This window comes from Typopeltis vanoorti, chromosome 2 (genome assembly GCF_054136105.1).
Source record: "Typopeltis vanoorti isolate ZY-2024b chromosome 2, IOZ_Tvanoo_1.0, whole genome shotgun sequence".
Lineage (NCBI taxonomy): Eukaryota > Metazoa > Arthropoda > Arachnida > Uropygi > Thelyphonidae > Typopeltis > Typopeltis vanoorti.
The window spans coordinates 17030619-17048687 of NC_143550.1; the positions used below are offsets into that span (position 1 = coordinate 17030619).

Below are 18069 nucleotides of genomic sequence, written 5' to 3' on the forward strand. Positions count from 1 at the left end.
TACAGTGCAGCCACTGTAAGACTCTTATACCACCATACTTCAGCATTTCTGGTCGAATATCATCTACTCCTGCTGCCTTTCCACATTTCAAGCCTTTGATGGCTTTTTCTACTTCAAGTATGGATATGTATTCCTGACTGCATGCCTGGTCAGTGTTTTTTATCACTGTGCTGTCATCACTGCTTGTTTCATTTAGCAGTTTTTCAAAGTAATTACTCCATACTTCAAGGATATCTTTTTCTCCTGTTTTCATTTCACCTTTATTCTCTAATTCCTTTTACAGCACACTTTCCTCCATTCCTAAGCTTCTTCAACAACCTCCAGAATATTTTGCCACCTTCTTGATATTTATTTTCTATATTCTTGCCAAAGTCCTCCCATGACTTTTGTTTAGCTAGTTTTACACACTGTTTAGCTTTCTTACATTTGTCTCTGTATTCTGTAAGAGTAAAAGCTGACTTATTTGCCAGGAACTTTTGATATGCTTTCTTCTTTTCCTTCACTGCCTCTTTAACTTCCTGTGTCCACCAGGGAGTTCTGATTTTTTTTATCTTTGCACACAACCTCACCACATGCCTCTCTGGCAGAATCAATCAATGATTCCTTCAGAGTTTGCCACTGAATCTCCAAAGTTTGATTCCTGTTCTCAAACTCTTTCATTTTCTTTTCAATAATATTTCTGTATTTTAGTCTCCAGTTTACATCTGAGAGCTGCTCAACTTTTATTCGCTTTAAAACTTTCTTACATGTTATTCTTTTCAATATGAAATTCAATTTTATCCTGCTCAAGACTAAATAGTGATCACTTCCAATTTCAAATCCTCTGTACACTCTGGTGTCCTGCACCAGGGAGAAAACATCACTATCAACAATAACATAGTCAATGAGACTTTTCTTATTCCTAGCCTCTTCTCTCCATGTGAATTTGTGCACATTTTTATGTTGGAACATGGTGTTAGTAATAACCAGTCCATGTCCTGAGCAGAAATCCAACAGATATTTGCCATTATTATTAGCTTTGCTCTTTTCTCCAAATTTTCCCAAAATATTTTTGTATGTCTCGCAATCATTTCCTACTCTACTATTTAGATCCCCAACAAGGACCAACTTTTCCTTTTTCATTGTGTCAGTTGCTCTTTCTAAAGCCTCAAAAAATTCCTCCACTTCTACCTTAGTAGAACCTTCTGCGGGGCCATAGGCACAAATAAGTCTCATTGTCCAGTTCCCCATTCTCATATTTGCCCACATTACTCTACTTGAGACTGACTGCCATTCAAGAAGATTAGCCTCGTATTTTGTGTTGAATACTATGGCTACTCCTTCTTTTCCTTGATTGTTATTGCCTGAATATAACTTTTGTATTTATTGCTCAGAAAGATCTCACCAGTTTTGGTCTTTTTTGTTTCAGTCACCCCTATTATGTCGATCTGGTACTTATCTAATTCCTCAGCTAGCTCCATTTCTTTGCCATTCAGGCTTCTTACGTTGATAGTACCGATCTTTAACTCTGGTGATGTTGAGTTGGGGTTTGTTTTCAGATTTGTTCCAGTAGCTGGAAATAAATATCAAGAAGGTGGTAAGATATTCTGGAGGTTGTTGAAGAAGCTTAGAAATGGAGGAACTGTAAAATTAGTTAGAAATGATAAAGGTGACATGAAAATGGGAGAAAAAGATATCCTTGAAGTATGGAGTAATTACTTTGAAAATTTGCTAAATGAAACAAACAGTGATGACAGCACAGTAGTAAAAAAAAAAAAAACACTGACCAGGCATGCAGTCAGGAATACATATCCATACTTGAAGTAGAAAAAGACATCAAAGGCCTGAAATGTGGAAAGGCAGCAGGAGTAGATGATATTCGACCAGAAATGCTGAAGTATGGTGGTATAAGAGTCTTACAGTGGCTGCACTGCATAGTTCAGAAAGCCTGGACAGAGGGACGAATTCCCGATGATTGGAGTAGAGCTCTCATAGTACCCATATAAAAAAAGGGAAATAAAACTGGATGGGTATATTCCCTACTGAGTGTTTCCTGGCAAGATCTATGCAAGTATACTTGAGAAACGGTTGAGAAGAATTGTGGAATAAAAGCTTGGTGAAGAACAAGCTGGATTCAGGTCGAATAGAGGCTATCAGGATCAGATCTTCACTTTACGACAAATAGTCGAGAAAGCATCAGAATATAATAAAGATCTGCATTTAAGTTTTGTCGATTTGCATAAGGCATATGACAAGGTGTCAAGAGAGAAGCTATTCAATACTCTACAGTTATATGGTGTAAATGGGGCATTATATCAAGCAATACTTAGTCTTTATTTGAGTTGTGAGTCAGCAGTTAGAATTGAAGGAAGTACAGGAAGATGGTTTAATGTTAAATCTGGTGTGAGACAAGGATGTACATTATCCCCTCTGTTATTCATTATCTATATGGATCACATTATGAAGGAATGTGGTATTAAACCTGATATCAAAATTGGAGATGTTAATGTCAGCTCTTTGCTTTATGCGGATGATGTTATACTTCTAAATAAATCCGCTACAAGTCTGCAAGATTCCCTGACTAAATTGAATAACTGTTGTAATAGATATGGTATGAAGGTCAGCAATAAAAAAAGACAAAGACAATGAAAATAGGCAGAATCATTGAAAATGTCAACTGTGTTGTGAATGGAGAACCTGTGGAACAAGTAAAACATTTCAGCTACTTAGGCGCGATTTTTACTGAAGATGGTAAATTAAATATAGAAATAGACAACAGAATCAGCAAAGCTGTTATGGTGGGAAGTTAATTGAATAAATTCATATGGAATAAGAGAGAAATTAGTCGGAACACTAAATTAGCTCGATACAAGACAGTGTTCAAACCAGTTTTAACTTATGGATCTGAGAGCTGGGTCAGAAGTAAAACACTTGACCAAAGACTAGAGACCGCAGATATGAGAATCCTGAGAAAGATTAATGGCATGAACAAATGGCATCAATGGCAATATCATATTAAAAACGAGGATATTAGGACAGAACTTGACATTGTCAGCATCCAGGAATGCATTAGCAGAGCTAATCTCAGGTGGTATGGTCACTTAAACAGAATGGGCATAGAAAGATTAGCAAAACAAGTGTTCTCTGCCAGTTTGGCAGAAAAACGACCCAGAGGAAGACCAAGATATAGGTGGATTGATACGGTACAAAGATCCTTAGACGACAGAAATATAAGATCTGATAATGTTGGAGTCTTGATAAGTAACAGACTGATTTGGAGGAAAATTGTAGATAGGAAGTTAGTAATGATGTAATTTTTTTCATGTAGTACTATCATATCCTGTACACCCCTTGAGGGTAAATGGCAGGAATTTGATGATGATGACAAATAGAATGTAACTGGAAATAGGACTCTTCTTCGTTTCTGCTACTTTACATGTTTCTGAATAATAATAATAATAATTCATTTATGGTATCACTTGTTTCCTTTAGATAGAAGAAAACTTTCCTTTTATTTTTTAATGGTTATTGAGTTTCCCCTTTCTGGTACTGTCCATTTAAACACACTATTAATCTGTCAGCCATAGAATTTTTTTTGCTTAAAAATTCATTTTCAAAAACACTTGCTACTTCCTGCCATAAGGTGTCATACAAAGCTCTAAAATCAATCCCATCTCTGATGTATATTTTCTCCCATAAGTGTCAGTTACTACTTGGATATCAGCACTCTCCCATGAATTTCTTTATTACTCAAGTGGAATTGTTTAACCTCAGGAAGCGAGAACTAATAATGGTTGCCACACTGTTGTAAGTGAAATATTTTTATGACAAATAACTATAAATTTAACGAATTCTATGAATTAAATAAATACCATAGAAATTATAATAAACATCAGGTCTCTAGTAAATAGAATTTAATTGAAAAAATAAAGTGTAATTTTTTTAAAAACATTTATCGATCTCTAACCGGACACACAATAGTGCAGGTCACATGCAGTTATTAAACCAAAATTACATACATACATACATACATGTATGTATGTATGTATTTTTACAACACCATATATGTTAATTACGAGAACATAATTAGTGCAAAGCATTTTGGAGATTAACAGAAGAAAACTACAGAAAAAAAAAACGCTCTGTATTGGGCATAACAACATGATAGAGATTCCTACTGAAATGCCCAAAGAAATACAAAGAATTTTATAATGGGAATATGCATCTCGTAAGATCTTACCTGTTTTGAAAGTAATTTTTTTCTTCACTTTAACTACAATGTTAATGTAATTATCTATGATGGCACAGAATCACATTAATATAATAATTCAATAATCACTAATGCTATAGTGAATTTTCTAAATCTGTATTTAAAAAAGATATTCAGTAAAAAAAGTGAAGACAATTTTCAAATTTTAAAGATTAATATAAAAAACTTATTTAAAAAAAATGCACTAACTTGGGCATCGTGACAGGGATTCCAAGAAGCATCAGTAACAACAATTCTATTAGCACCTATGAGATTTATACCAAGACAGCCTGCACGAGTGGATAAAAGGAATAAACAGACTTCTAAGCTTTTATTAAATTCTGTTATCAGTTTTTCACGATCCTGTGATGATGTACTACCATCTAATCCTATAATTGATAAGATAGAGTAGAGGGAGAAAAATAAAACAACAACTATGATACATGCAATTAATTATACATTCTGGTTATACCAAAACAGACATTCTTTACTTAGGGTTCAATTTTTAAATGTTATTTGAGTACACTGTTTTAGATTAAGAACATCAAGCTGATTATACAGTCTGAAAATGACACTCAATTAAGGTTCTGATAGTGTACATTCAAAAATTTATGCCAGATTAGTTTCTAATCAATAAATCAGTGTTTATTTCATCTAACATGTACTAGTCAAAATGTGCCATTATCAAAGTTGGAGAGGAGAGAGAGAATAAGGTTTTTATTTCCTAAAAGTTAGTTCTCATTGACATCTGTTATTATGATTTTACTTCAGTAACATGGTCTGTCAATTTCAACTCCTTGTCCATTAACAATCACAGATCTTTCTAGTTCCATCCTGTAATTACAACAAAATTCCATCATACACACATACATATATATACACCACAGTTTGCAACAATATTAGTCCACAATGCATTCGTTTTTGCATTTGGTCGCATTGGAAAAACATTCTTCATCATCTCCAATAGTATTAGAATGTTCAAATCATTATGCAGAGATTCTGTTTCAGAAACCTTTCTTACTGTTCTTTGAAATTTTGCATCATTAACAAAATTGGACATCACTGTTCAGATAACATCAAATACCATTAAACCCTGTAACAAGTATTAAACCTGATCAAGTTGAAACATCTAGTACCTTCATATGGCATCTAGTTATTTCACAAAATAATCATTTTTTTGTTTGAAGGACACTAGTGTATCCTGCAAGCTTTTATTAAAATAGTGTGGTTATCAAATTGATGAGTGATTACCCATTATAGTTTTTTTTTCTACTTTTATCTTATTTATTTTTTACATTGAACTGTCAGCCCAATTAATGTTCGCCTGTAACTGAGACATCAGTGCAAGTCACAAAATATATCATTTTATATATATATATATATATATATATATATCTTTCTAAATGGACAATCAAACCATGCTTACATAGTTTGATGGCATCACTATTCGATGTAAGCAGAATGTAATGTAAGACAAATTTATCTGTTGATAACCAAAGAAAATTAATTATTAATAATATAAGTTTACATACATAAGAACATTAAGCATAAACTTTTAAAAATAATGCATGATATAAAACCTTCCACATCTGATTGCCATTAATTTTCTGCATTATACCATGTACTGTTTCAGAGTTTCATGTATGAATGGACGAATTTTAAAAGCTCCCCCAGAAAATCACAGAAGACACACATCGGCATATCTTTGAAAAAGAAAATATAGTATCTACCATTTATCTGATATACTGTCAAACTGACGCTTCAATTAATTGAAGCGTCAGTTTGACCCTTGCATGTCAACTGACTTCTAGTAGAGCACCATGTAATTGTACTTCAATTATCAGAACTTGCCATTCTGATAATTGAAGTGACAGATAAATATAAGACTACTTTATACTCCATACAGCATTCACAAGAGAAACAGATGACAATGACCTACTGCACCATGCTATATTTGCTTATGTGGAACAAAGAGAAAAAAAATGCTAGTAGAATGTAAAAAAAAAAAAAAAAAAATGCAACTGCTGTTTTTAAAAATATAATTTTTAGATGTAACCATGACAAGTCTTGATTAATATTCTATGTATTATTATAGTATGTATTCATTCCAGGCTAAGAGAGACTTAATTCCATAATTTTTTTTCAAAGTTTCAAAGGAACATAATTGTTTATAAAATGTCCAAAAATGCTCAATGTAATCCATGGTATTTGTTTTATCTTATGCTAATTGATTTATTCGTATGGAATTTCCTGATATTACATCTATTGTTTAAAAAAATCTTTGAATAATTGCAGGTGTAGACTTCTGTGGCTAATTGATTCAAAAGATATATTTCGGTGATTACACCACATTTTTTTATTATTCAGTTATATAAAACACTGCAATAATAGTTCCTGACAAGTTTCGTAAATCGTAGGATTTACATCTTCAGGGGGTAAAGGTAAATAGTATAACTTAAAGTTTAAACAAGAGAATTAATTAATATTTATCCCCTGAAGATGTAAATCCTACGATTTACGAAACTTGTCGGGAACTATTATTTCAGTGTTTTATATAACTGAATAATAAAAAAAATGGGGTGATCACCGAAATATATCTTTTGACAGTTATGATTTGTATTTATTAATTCTCTTGTTTAAACTTTAAGTTATACTATTTACCCCCTGAAGATGGAAATCCTACGATTTACGAAACTTGTCGGGAACTATTATTTCAGTGTTTTATATAATTGAATAATAAAAAAAAAATGTGGTGTAATCACCGAAATATATCTTTTGAATCTTTGAGTATTTTAATTTAAAAATTTCTATACAATAGCATTTCATTTGACACATCAGTGCAACTTCAAATAAGATTAATAACGTATTTAATTATTTACTTACTGATTAACAATTCTATCAACATAATGCAAGAAAAACATTAAGCAACATTAAGTTTTGGGAAACAATAATGTAGAGGTATGAGTGTAAAGAATATACAATTTCAATGCTTAAGCTGTTGAGAGGTATTTATTGAATGGAGACAGATTTTTCAAATAGCAGAACTAGGGGAAGTTATAAGAACTACGGCATTCCTAGAAGATGCACTGAATAAGAATAATAAATGTTTTTTTTACTTGGAGAGTGAATGATGCACGAGTGGAATTAGAGTGTGAATAGATTTAAGATGGAAGGGATATAAGCAGAGTTGACCTTCCATGATGGATCTGTGGACTCCAAGCAGTAAGATGAACAACTTTAGAAATTCACAACAAATGGACATAATAATAATTTTATAATGTCCATTCATTTTGTCTAATATATCTCTCTGTGTGTGTATGTGCATGTAGTGTGGTGGGGCAGTGCAGGACACATGGGTATACAGCTTGATCTCATCAGAGCTGTTTGTCATTCAATAATGCGTTAATAAATAATAAAAAAAAAGTCCCATCTTTATTTCCTTTATAATTTCTTTTAGCATATGTGTATTATTTAGCTAAATAAAATGTATATTATATATAGTTTGTATTTTTAATGATAAACAGTGCTATTGATAATGATAATTAGAGTCCTGTTATATTCTAATGAAGAATGATTAAGTATAACTAAGAGGGTGATCATGACATACTTTCATAAGGTGTCTAGTTCTGAAATGTAACAATTGAAAACAGAATCCTAATAGCTCAAAACAGAAATTAATATTTTATTATAAATCATCCTAGTTTACAAAATTGATTTACCTTTATTTTATTTTTTTTAATGCCTTGCTCACATTATCCAGTTCACAAAATCTAGCATTTTCATACACACTCTGGGACAAAGAAAAGGATTTGAACTGTCCCAGGTAAATTGGTACAGATGGCTACCCTTCTAAAGAGGTCTATTGTAAAAACTTCTCCCTTGATGAGTCTTTGATTCCAGGAGAATTGCAGTAATAATAATAAAAGGTATGTAGTGAAATGTATAATTAACTGGCTCTTTTAGGATGATCATTAAAATATATGTTGGTATGCACTCTCCTTTGTTTTGTATTTATTTAAGGGCACATTTAAATTCAAAACGTATTTACAATAAATACATTTGAAATAAATTGTTTCCCTGTTTGTTTTGTAATATAAGAAAATTATACCTGTAAAGCCTTCTATACAATGTTAAATCATTGTTTCCCTCTAATGATGAAGTCAAAAAATAAATAAATATTTTCTTCGAAAATTGCTGAATGGAAATACAATCCTGTTTAAATTAGATGTGACATGGAGTAATGTCACATCTAATTTAAACAGGATTGTATTTCTATTCAGCAATTTTCGAAGAAAATATTTATTCATTTTCTTTTGACTTCATCATTAGAGATAAATACCCTTTCCTCTCGTCACATTGTGAGTTTTAAAGAGATACTAATATGGGAAAATACTAAGATGCTTAAGGCATCAATAGTATTTATCAGTATAGTGCAATGCTTCTAGTAATGGCAGCCCATGAAAGCAAAAATTTTCTTCTGTTCTGGGAAATTTTTTTGCTCTTGGACTTAGAGCACAGATGAAAATTATCATGTGTGTATAACTGTTACATTTGGGGAATGAGTGAGTATTTGTTATGCTCCTTTTATTCAATGGCTGATTTGTTTTCATTTTGGCAGTATTTGTCTATAGTTTTATGAACAACTTTTTTTTTTTAGGCTAATGAAGCGCAGTAATTCTTCTCCTTTCAAGATATAGGCTAAAAACGTGTTTTGACATCTAAAGGACTATACTTTCATTCTCTTCCTAAGTCTTCCTATATCTCTTTTCCTATCAGTATTATATTTGATTACTTCCTTTAGTAGCCTTTTTTTTCATTCATTGCACATGTTCTCTCCAATTATTTTGGTGTTCTTGTATTATTTATCAGCTATGTTTGTAATTCCTTCCTTATTTCACCATATTCTATCCATTCTTATACATCCTTTAACTGCTTCAAGAAATTTCATTTCAGCTGCTTATATTCTATTTTCATCTTTTTTTTCTTCTCTCTTTCTATCCAACTTTATGAACTATATAACACTGTTATTATCACCACGACTTTATAAAATTTTAATTGTGTTTCATTTCTTGTTTCCCAGTGATTAAAAGATAAATTCTGTACTAACAATTTTGCAGGTTGTGGTAATATCTTCCCAAATTAATATTTATCAGTTTGATTAAAATGCAATCACAATGTTCGTAAATAATGTTAATAGCTTTTGGCATACTTTTTAGTGTAGATGTCTTTTCTGTTATACCTTTGTGTGGATAATAATAAATGGAATTGATTTTTTACATTCCCTCCTTGAGGTTTCTTTGATCTCAGATAGTTCAGTGAAGGTGCCAAGAAATTATATTCTTGGTTTCATGCTTTATCCAAGTGTAAGCAAACAAAGTTTGTGAATTAAGTAACTTTACGGCCACTTGTATACAGAAGTTAATGACTTCGCATCAACTGCCTTAGTATACCATAATGCAAGGCACATATCCTTAAGGGCATGTATAATACTATGCATTATGGGAAGGGCCACTACCCAGACAGCTTCGACCTTTATTGAGGTATGTTTAAGTCCAGGGATACCTCTCTAAAAACTCTGAGTGATCTACAAGATCACTGTAAATCTCACTCAGTGATAATAAAGGATCACTAATAAACTCATTACTACTGACCTGAATCACTCCATGACAGGAAACTCAGCAGTGGTTCCATCCAGTGACAAGCAAAAACCCACCACTGTAGAGCCTCTCTACCTTCCAGGAAGAAAGCAAACCCAATGACAAGCATTATTAAATATCATCAGTGGGAGCCAAATCCAGAAGAGATACCAAGGTTGAAGTAATGAAGAAGTCATATATTTCCCATATACAAGTAGTCAAAAGATGTCCCACCTTATTACTAAAATATTCTAGATTAGAGCTAATTGTTGAAAGTTTTTTCACTTGGTTATACTCTAAGTTTAAGTGCCAAGAAATTATATACTTGGTTTCAACCTTTAACCAAGTGTAAGCAAACGTTTGCACATGAAGTAACTTCCCACCATAATGTATAGCATTATACATGTCCATAAGGATATGTGCCTAAGGAAACTGATGTGAAGTCATCAGCCTCTACATACAAGTAGCCTGGTCGTGAAGTTACTTCAGATGCAAACTTTTGTGTTCTTACACTTGGATAAAAAATGAAACCAAGAATATAATTTTTTGGCATCTTTAATTTATAGTATGACCAAGTGAAAAAACTTTCAATGATAAGCAGGTAACTGCTTGTCACGGGCATTACTCGCTAGCAAGATTTCTGGAGGAACTAATTATTGACTAACAATAAAAGCATGACAAATTGCTTATAGTTTAGTGTTTTTGTTGTGTGCTCTTCCTTCTGAACAAAATTAGTCAGATTAGTAAATAGCAAACTCATTTCTGCTAGAGGCAGATCAGAGAAGTTTAAGAAACCCTACACTGCTGATTGGAGGCCCGAGTACTTAAAAAAAAAGTCCATGTTATATGTAATCATTCTTTTCTTTATGTTGTTTTTCATGTTTTAAACTCGATTCAAAATGCTTGTATTTAAAGAAATATGAAGCATATAAACAGCTGCATATTAAATTGGCAACCCATCAACAATAAAATTATTTCTTGCTCATGAGTTGTAAAGAACAGAATAAGCATCATAAATATTTAAACACTACCAAAAAAAAAAAAGGTGACAGATAAAGAAACTATAATTTTATAAATTTCATATTTTACACATTTCATAAACTAAAAACAAACAAACAAAAAACATGTTTTGTAATATGCAGCAGGCAGTTACAAGTCTCTGTCTCTTGCTGGAGAATCTTAAATAGTTATGGAATTGGATGATTTTGGAAAAAGTTCCAGAAGTGTTAATTGCTTCCTCCAGGATCTTTTAGCCTGGATAATACTGGACTGAAACTTTTGTAGAGTCATCAACTCTTGAAGCATAAAAATGAGTTTCTTTTCTACAAAAATGTCATCAATTTTTCCAAATGGTTTTGTTCTCTTCAAGTTAAATTTTGTCTTCAGAATGTTCATCATCTTGGCTTTTCTCTTTGGGCTTTCTGGTAGTGGATTAGTGTTAGCCAAAAATTCAATAAACTCTTCATCGGTAAGAGTTCGTGCACTAGGTGCAATGTCATCATTCTGCATCCAGTTGTCTCCTTCTTGAGCAGTATTTCCAGATCACAAGTAATTCTTGTTTTTGTTATTTGTAAATCTCTTTTTCTTTAAAACTCTCAAATTGCTTGCTATCATCTTCTGAATCAAACATGGAAAAAAGGGGCCAAATTCTATTTTAGACATGCTTTAGTGTGCAGCCTGCTTTGCTCTACCATGAACTTGTTATTGCCTATATTGCTGCCTTTACTGTATATTTTTCATGAAATTCCTGGAGTGTCCCTTCAAAACATATATGGTTTCTTAAATTATTCTTTCTGTACAATATTTCCAGCTTCTAATTATTCAATGATCTGCTGGTTGAATAATGGCACTATAGTTGGATGGCAGAAATATTTCTGCAGGTAAAAGTTTTGATTTCTGGATGTGCCAGACTATTATTTAATAATAAGATCACAGGAGTAGTTACTGGTTTGTTATGCCTGATTACTTCAGGTATAAAATGATTTGCAAACCATTCCTGGAATATGTGTTTTGTTATCCATGCATTTTTCTGGCCTCTATACAAATGTGTTAAATATTTATAATGCTTATTCATGTCATCCGTGAGTACTTGCTCACGGTTGAAATCATGGGGGGGGGGGGTTGCATCTGTGGGCTTCAGCAGCATTGGCACAACACAAAATAATCACCTGCTCTTTACTTTGTTATATCAGGCTGATAGATCTTGTTCGATGCCATGTGCAAAAGCTGATATGAGCAACATTCACCAAAACAAGCCAGTCTCATCTGCATTATGCACTTGTTCTGCTGATAATTGTTATCATGAAGAATTTCTTGGAAACTTTTACAGTCTTCTGCAGCCTGGACAAATGACAGCGTGCGCGCATGTGTGTCTACGAATTACGATGTGCCTGGTAACAGGACACTGCTTAAACCTGTACAACCATCCCTCACTATACATGCAATTTGAATGTGTTCATTTTCTCATGGAATTATTTCACCTTTTTTTATAATTCTTTCAGAATTCAAAAAAGGCAACAATGCTGCTAACACTGTAAAAAAATGTGCAAGAAGTGTATGGTGATAATGTTTTGAATGTGCGAAAGTGCCAGTGATGGTTCCAAAAATTTCGACAAGGGGACTTTAACTTAAAAGACTCCCCTTGTTCTTGGTGCCCTGTCTCTCTCAATAATGATATGCTGGAAGCTGTTACTGCAAGAAATGCCAATACAACTGTTGAAGATTTAGCGCAAAACTGATAAGTTTAGACACTACTCCAAGAACTTGGAATAGTGTTTAAGCTCGGCAAGTAGGTTCCTCATGAACAACAATTGAAGAAAGCGCAACATCTGCACTGCTTTTCATTCTCGAGAGGTTCAATCTCACTTTTTGAGTTGTGTAGTCACCAGTGATGAAAAGTGGATATTTTACAAGAAAGATAAACACTGAAGGCAGTGGGTTCATTCAGGGGAAAAGGCTAAATCTCAGCCAAAACAAGACTTTACTCTCAGAAGGTTTTGTTAAGCGTTTGTTGGGATACAGTTGGCTGGTATTACATGCTTTGAACTCTTGCCACAAAACCAAACAATCACAACCTGAAGTATACTGTGAACAACTTGATCGATTGAATGAAAAACAGAAAAAAAAAAAAAGGCATTCTCTAGTCAATCAAAAGGGTGTTGTTTTTCACCATGATAATGCACACCTTCATAGTGCAAGAATCACCTGTATCAAGATTGAGGAACTCAGCTTGTTACAGGTGTGGGAAAAGCTTTCACATTCTCCGTATTCTCCTGATCTTGCATCTTCAGATTACCACTTATTTCGAAGTTTGCAACATTTCATTATTGAAAAACAATACGGTGTGCAGTAACACACACACACACCTTAGAGACACTGCAATTAAGCCTATTCAACTTCTCTGCCTCCAAACCTCCTGAATTCTAGAAAAATGGCATTATGAAGCTTTCGCAACATTGAAAGCGCATTATTGATTCAAATGGAGAATATATACTTGATTAAATTAGCAAGTGATTTTTTATATCCTTTCAAAATTTAATGCTAAAAACGACAACGACATTACTTTTGGGATGATCTGATAATAACTATAAAGGGGACGACACTATATATATATATATATATATATATATATATCCTATACTACAACGGTGCTTCCATGTTTGGAGGGAGGTTTTTGAAGGTTTTTCACTTCTTCTCTCTCTCTCTCTCAGAAAAAAAAAAAAAAAAAAAACTAATGATTATATATATATATTTTTTCTTCCCCCCCCCCCTGTCAACCAGTCAGAGAGAAACTTTACAAGAAAAGCTGTTTCAGAGCTAGCATATATAGTAGAGTGAATAAATGAGGAGGATTGATTTTTGTTGTAAGCAACTAGCAATTGCATGTGTTTCCTGATGGGGGGGGGGGGCATTAAGATCAGAAGGCTTGTTGGTATATTTGCTATTCAAGATTCTTCTGATGTCTTTTTGATGTAAAAGGAGCATAAGGTACATGTTTATGATGGCACCAAGTGTGGTGGATTTTTTTTTTCTCTTTTCACTGCTACAATTAGTGCAGGACCAAGGTTTGGATTGAGATAAGGAAAACAGCAGCATGACCATTAGAAATTGTGGAGGTAATTCTATGTTGAAAGTTTATTTTTCACTTGGTTAGAGTATAATAAAATTAGTTTAATCCTTTATCCAAGTGTGAGCAAACAAAGTTTGCGCCTGAAAGTATCTTCAGGACTGGGGTAAGGTGGTACAACACCAGGACAACTCGTTGCAAAGGTGGAGCAAGCTACCAACTTTGGCGCAAACTTTGTTTGCTCACACTTGGATAAAGGATTAAACTAATTTTATTATACTCTAACCAAGTGAAAAATAAACTTTCAACATCTTTCTCTAAATCCAGAGTAATTTATTAAAAAAGGGTGGCACACCATTTGGCAAATCCTGTAGGTAGAGATGACTTGTAAATGCTTCTGCCTGGTATCTCCACCTGGGCCTGGCTCCCCCTGAAGAGACCTCAATAAAGGTCGAAACTAGTCTGGGTAGTGGCCCTTCATTAGACATATCCGCAAGATGTGTTTTGCATTATAGGAGATACTGAGATAGGAGTGTTGAGGAGTGTTGGTAGCTTGCTCCACCTTTGCAATGAGTTGCCCTGGTGTTGTACCACCTTACCCCAGTCCTGAAGACACTTTCAGGCGCAAACTTTGTTTGCTCACACTTGGATAAAGGAGGTAATTCTACTTAACACTATAATTGTCAAAGGACAGAATATTCAAAGCCAACATGTACAACATACTTGGAAGGAAACTGGGTAAGGAAAGGTTAAGAGTATAGTGAGGATAATCTGGTGTTCTGGTAGGTAAACAGACAATTTGCAATGGTCTCTTCCAGTTTGATTATGGGAACTGGAAAAGAGAAGCTCATCAGAGTAAGAAGACATAACTGTTTAGTAATTGGATGGAAGTCAAAGGGGGTACCAGAATTTGAAAAGTGAAAGAGACAGCAAATGTACATGACAGAATGGGATAAATGAACTTTTGTACCAGAAAAGATCAAAAACAGGGAATTCTATGTTTGGCATTTTCTGATATGAGATGATGGATCACATGAATGTGCAATTACCAAGAATGAAGACCACTGACTGCCTAAAGTTAGCAACAAACATCTATGTCATAGCAGATTTTAAAACACCAGCTTGTTTGGGAATACAGATATGATTCACATAATGAGTGTGTATGTAAACAAACATGCACACAAACACACAGCAATCCCTTAATGTATTCATTCTCCAATCAATAAGCTGTGGGTTTGAATCCTTAGGCATGGATGCCTGTGAATGTCCTTAAGTATGGGAGATAAATTTCAATGCCTAGTGTGAGCTTACTGCCTTGCTTACTGGAAACGTTGCTCACCTGGAAATCGCTTGAATAAATGCATAGGGAATAAGAGAGAAATTACTCAGCACCTTAAACTAGCTGAGTTCAAACCAATTTTAACATATAGATCTGAGTGCTGGGTTAGAAATAAAGCTTGATCAAAGGCTTGAGAATATAGATAAGAGAATTCTGAGAAAGATTATAGAAGTGAAGAGATGGCATCAATGGCAGTATCATATTAAAAATGAGGATATTAGGAAAGTACATGATATTGTGAGCATTTAGGAATGTGTGAGCAGAGTTAATTTCAAGCAGTATGATCACTTAAACTAGCAAAACAAGTGTTTTTTTTTTTGCCAGGATGGCAGGAAAAAGACCCAGAAGAAGAGCAAAATCTAAGTAGATCGATATCCCTTAAAGGAATGCCCTAAGGTATTTCTTTAAGCTATATAGAAATACAGAAGATAGAAATATGAGATCTAATAATAGTGAAGTCTTAACCTATTAATTTGAAGGGAAATTATTCATAGGAAGTTAGTTATTAACTTTTTAATGTTGTACTGTCAAAATATCCTATACATCCCCTGAGGGTATTCCAGAACAAATGAACTAAGACATACATACGTTTGTATTGCGGAAACAAATTTGTCTTGTCCATTTAAAAATAATATGAATGTCAAAACATAGTATCAGGAATGAGCTGACGATAACATATCTTTTATTGAAACAAAAACAGCATAGGAAGCAATCAGTAAGGCCTTACTTCACCCCAGTACATACAAATGTTTAAACCGTTGCAGTAAAAAGACACATTCTGATCCAAGGGTGCTCTATAACATAAAAAGGTTAGCTTATATCTTTATAATATATATAGCAATATATAATGTATACATAAGTTGCAAGTGAACAATTAGAATTGAAAGATAGTTTGATGTAAAATCAGACATTGTTATCTTGCATATAACAATGTCCACAATCTTCACTGCTGTTCATCATAAGCTATATGGTCTGAATTATGATGGAACTTAGCATTAAACCTAGTATCAAAACTGAAGATGCTGAACTAAGTTCTTTATGCTAATGATGTTATACAATTAACTTTCACTAGAGCAAACAATACTATAAAAATTTGCTTAGTAATATATGGATATCAAAATGCAATATTTCAATAATAATTATTACATTGCAAAGAGATAAACAACAAATTACATAATAACCACAGTAATTATCTTTAATGAAAGTACAGATATTTTGTACTGAAATTAACAGTACATCATCAGTGCTTAGAAACAAGCAAATCAAAGAAACAGGAATACAAGGTACATATAACAACCGGTTTAGCAATTAAAAACAGTTGCCGTAAGGTAGAAATTAATATATTAATAAATACTATTAATAAAACTATTTTTGAAGTCTACATAAAATGAGAATCTCCCAAACCTTTGGGAGAGACAACTGTTCTGATTCATGTTAATCCAATGTAACAGGGCTTCGCAAACTTTCTTTGAAAAGGCGTTCATATTTAAAACTGGTTCTAAGGAGAAGATGAGCTTCATCCCACTGCATGATGTGTTTAGTGTCAATACTATACTGTTCCAGACTAGGCTTTTGAGGTTTTCTTTATTCCATGTAATACTGATGTTCATTAATTCTTTTTTCCACAGAATGGCCTGTCTGCCCAAAGTTGTAGAATTACATTACAAGATATCTGATAAACATCAGCTAATGATAGAGGTGACAATTTGTCTTTTGTAGATAGTAACAGATGAGAAATTTTGTTGACAGGAAAATATGTGGGAATAAGGTGATATGTCTTCCTCTGAACACACTGAGGTTCAGAGATACCAGAAATATATGGGATTGGAACACACTTTTTATGAATGTATCTGCCAGTAAGGGTAGGTTTTCATTAAACACTGGTTGACAAAGTACCGAAGGCCATGTGAATAAGAAGAATGTCCAAGAATGGTAAACTACCGCATTTTCTTTTTCTGCGGTGAACTGAATGTGTAGATGAAGGCTATTGACCCATTATAGGAAAGTGGTAAGTTTATTTTCAAAATAAGGCTAAACAGCAAAAACATCACTGATGTAATAAAACCAAAGAGAGGTTTGGGGATGAATGGACGAGAACAAGATATCTACCAGACGGTTCAAAAAGTCTGCCAAAGGTGGAGACAGAGGGCTACTCGTGGCAATGCCTTCAACCTGTCTATAGATCCTGTTTTTCCAGCTGAAATATCCTATAAGACAATCTATCTTCCTCTCATAGTCAGTTTTATCCATTACCACTACAGCTTTTCCTGTAGTAATATATTAATTTATAGCTTGCGGCAACTATTTTTAATTGGTAAACTGGTTGTTGTATGTACCTTATATTCCTGTTCTTTCATAGTGAAGAATATATGGAGACACAACACATGTTAGAATAATTACTTTACTTAACATTAAGAAAGTAACAATCAACGCTTCGATCTCTGTATTGCATCATCGTCAGGAAAACATACATATGTACAGGTTACAAACTACATGACACTGCACTATACAAAAGTATGTGGAGGACCAATCTTCAACCCATATAGCAACCAGAACAACCCCAAACAGAAGAAAATCTCAATATGAGAGGACTTTAGAAATTGTTTAATACAGTTCAGTTTTTTCTTCTTTTTTTTTTCTACCAGAGGTTAGGTTGGGTACTTTTGGCAGTGTCATGTAGATATGTATGTTTTCCTGATGATGACTTCAATACAAAGATCAAAACGTCAACTGTTACTTTCTCAATATTAAGTAAATTAATTATTCTAACACGTGTGTCATGTCTTCATAAATTCTTCAC

General features: G+C 33.4%; 1 protein-coding gene across 2 annotated transcripts in view; it reads right to left on the bottom strand.

Annotated features, from left to right (window-relative positions):
• Positions 1 to 18069, bottom strand: part of LOC150108851 (helicase ARIP4) — a 619923-nt gene that overhangs the window by 206682 nt on the left and 395172 nt on the right. For both annotated transcript variants that reach the window (XM_090403746.1, XM_090403737.1), the window contains one exon: positions 4439 to 4617. In XM_090403746.1, the coding sequence (XP_090259872.1) occupies positions 4439 to 4617 (179 nt within the window). The remainder of the gene's footprint in view (positions 1 to 4438; positions 4618 to 18069) is intronic.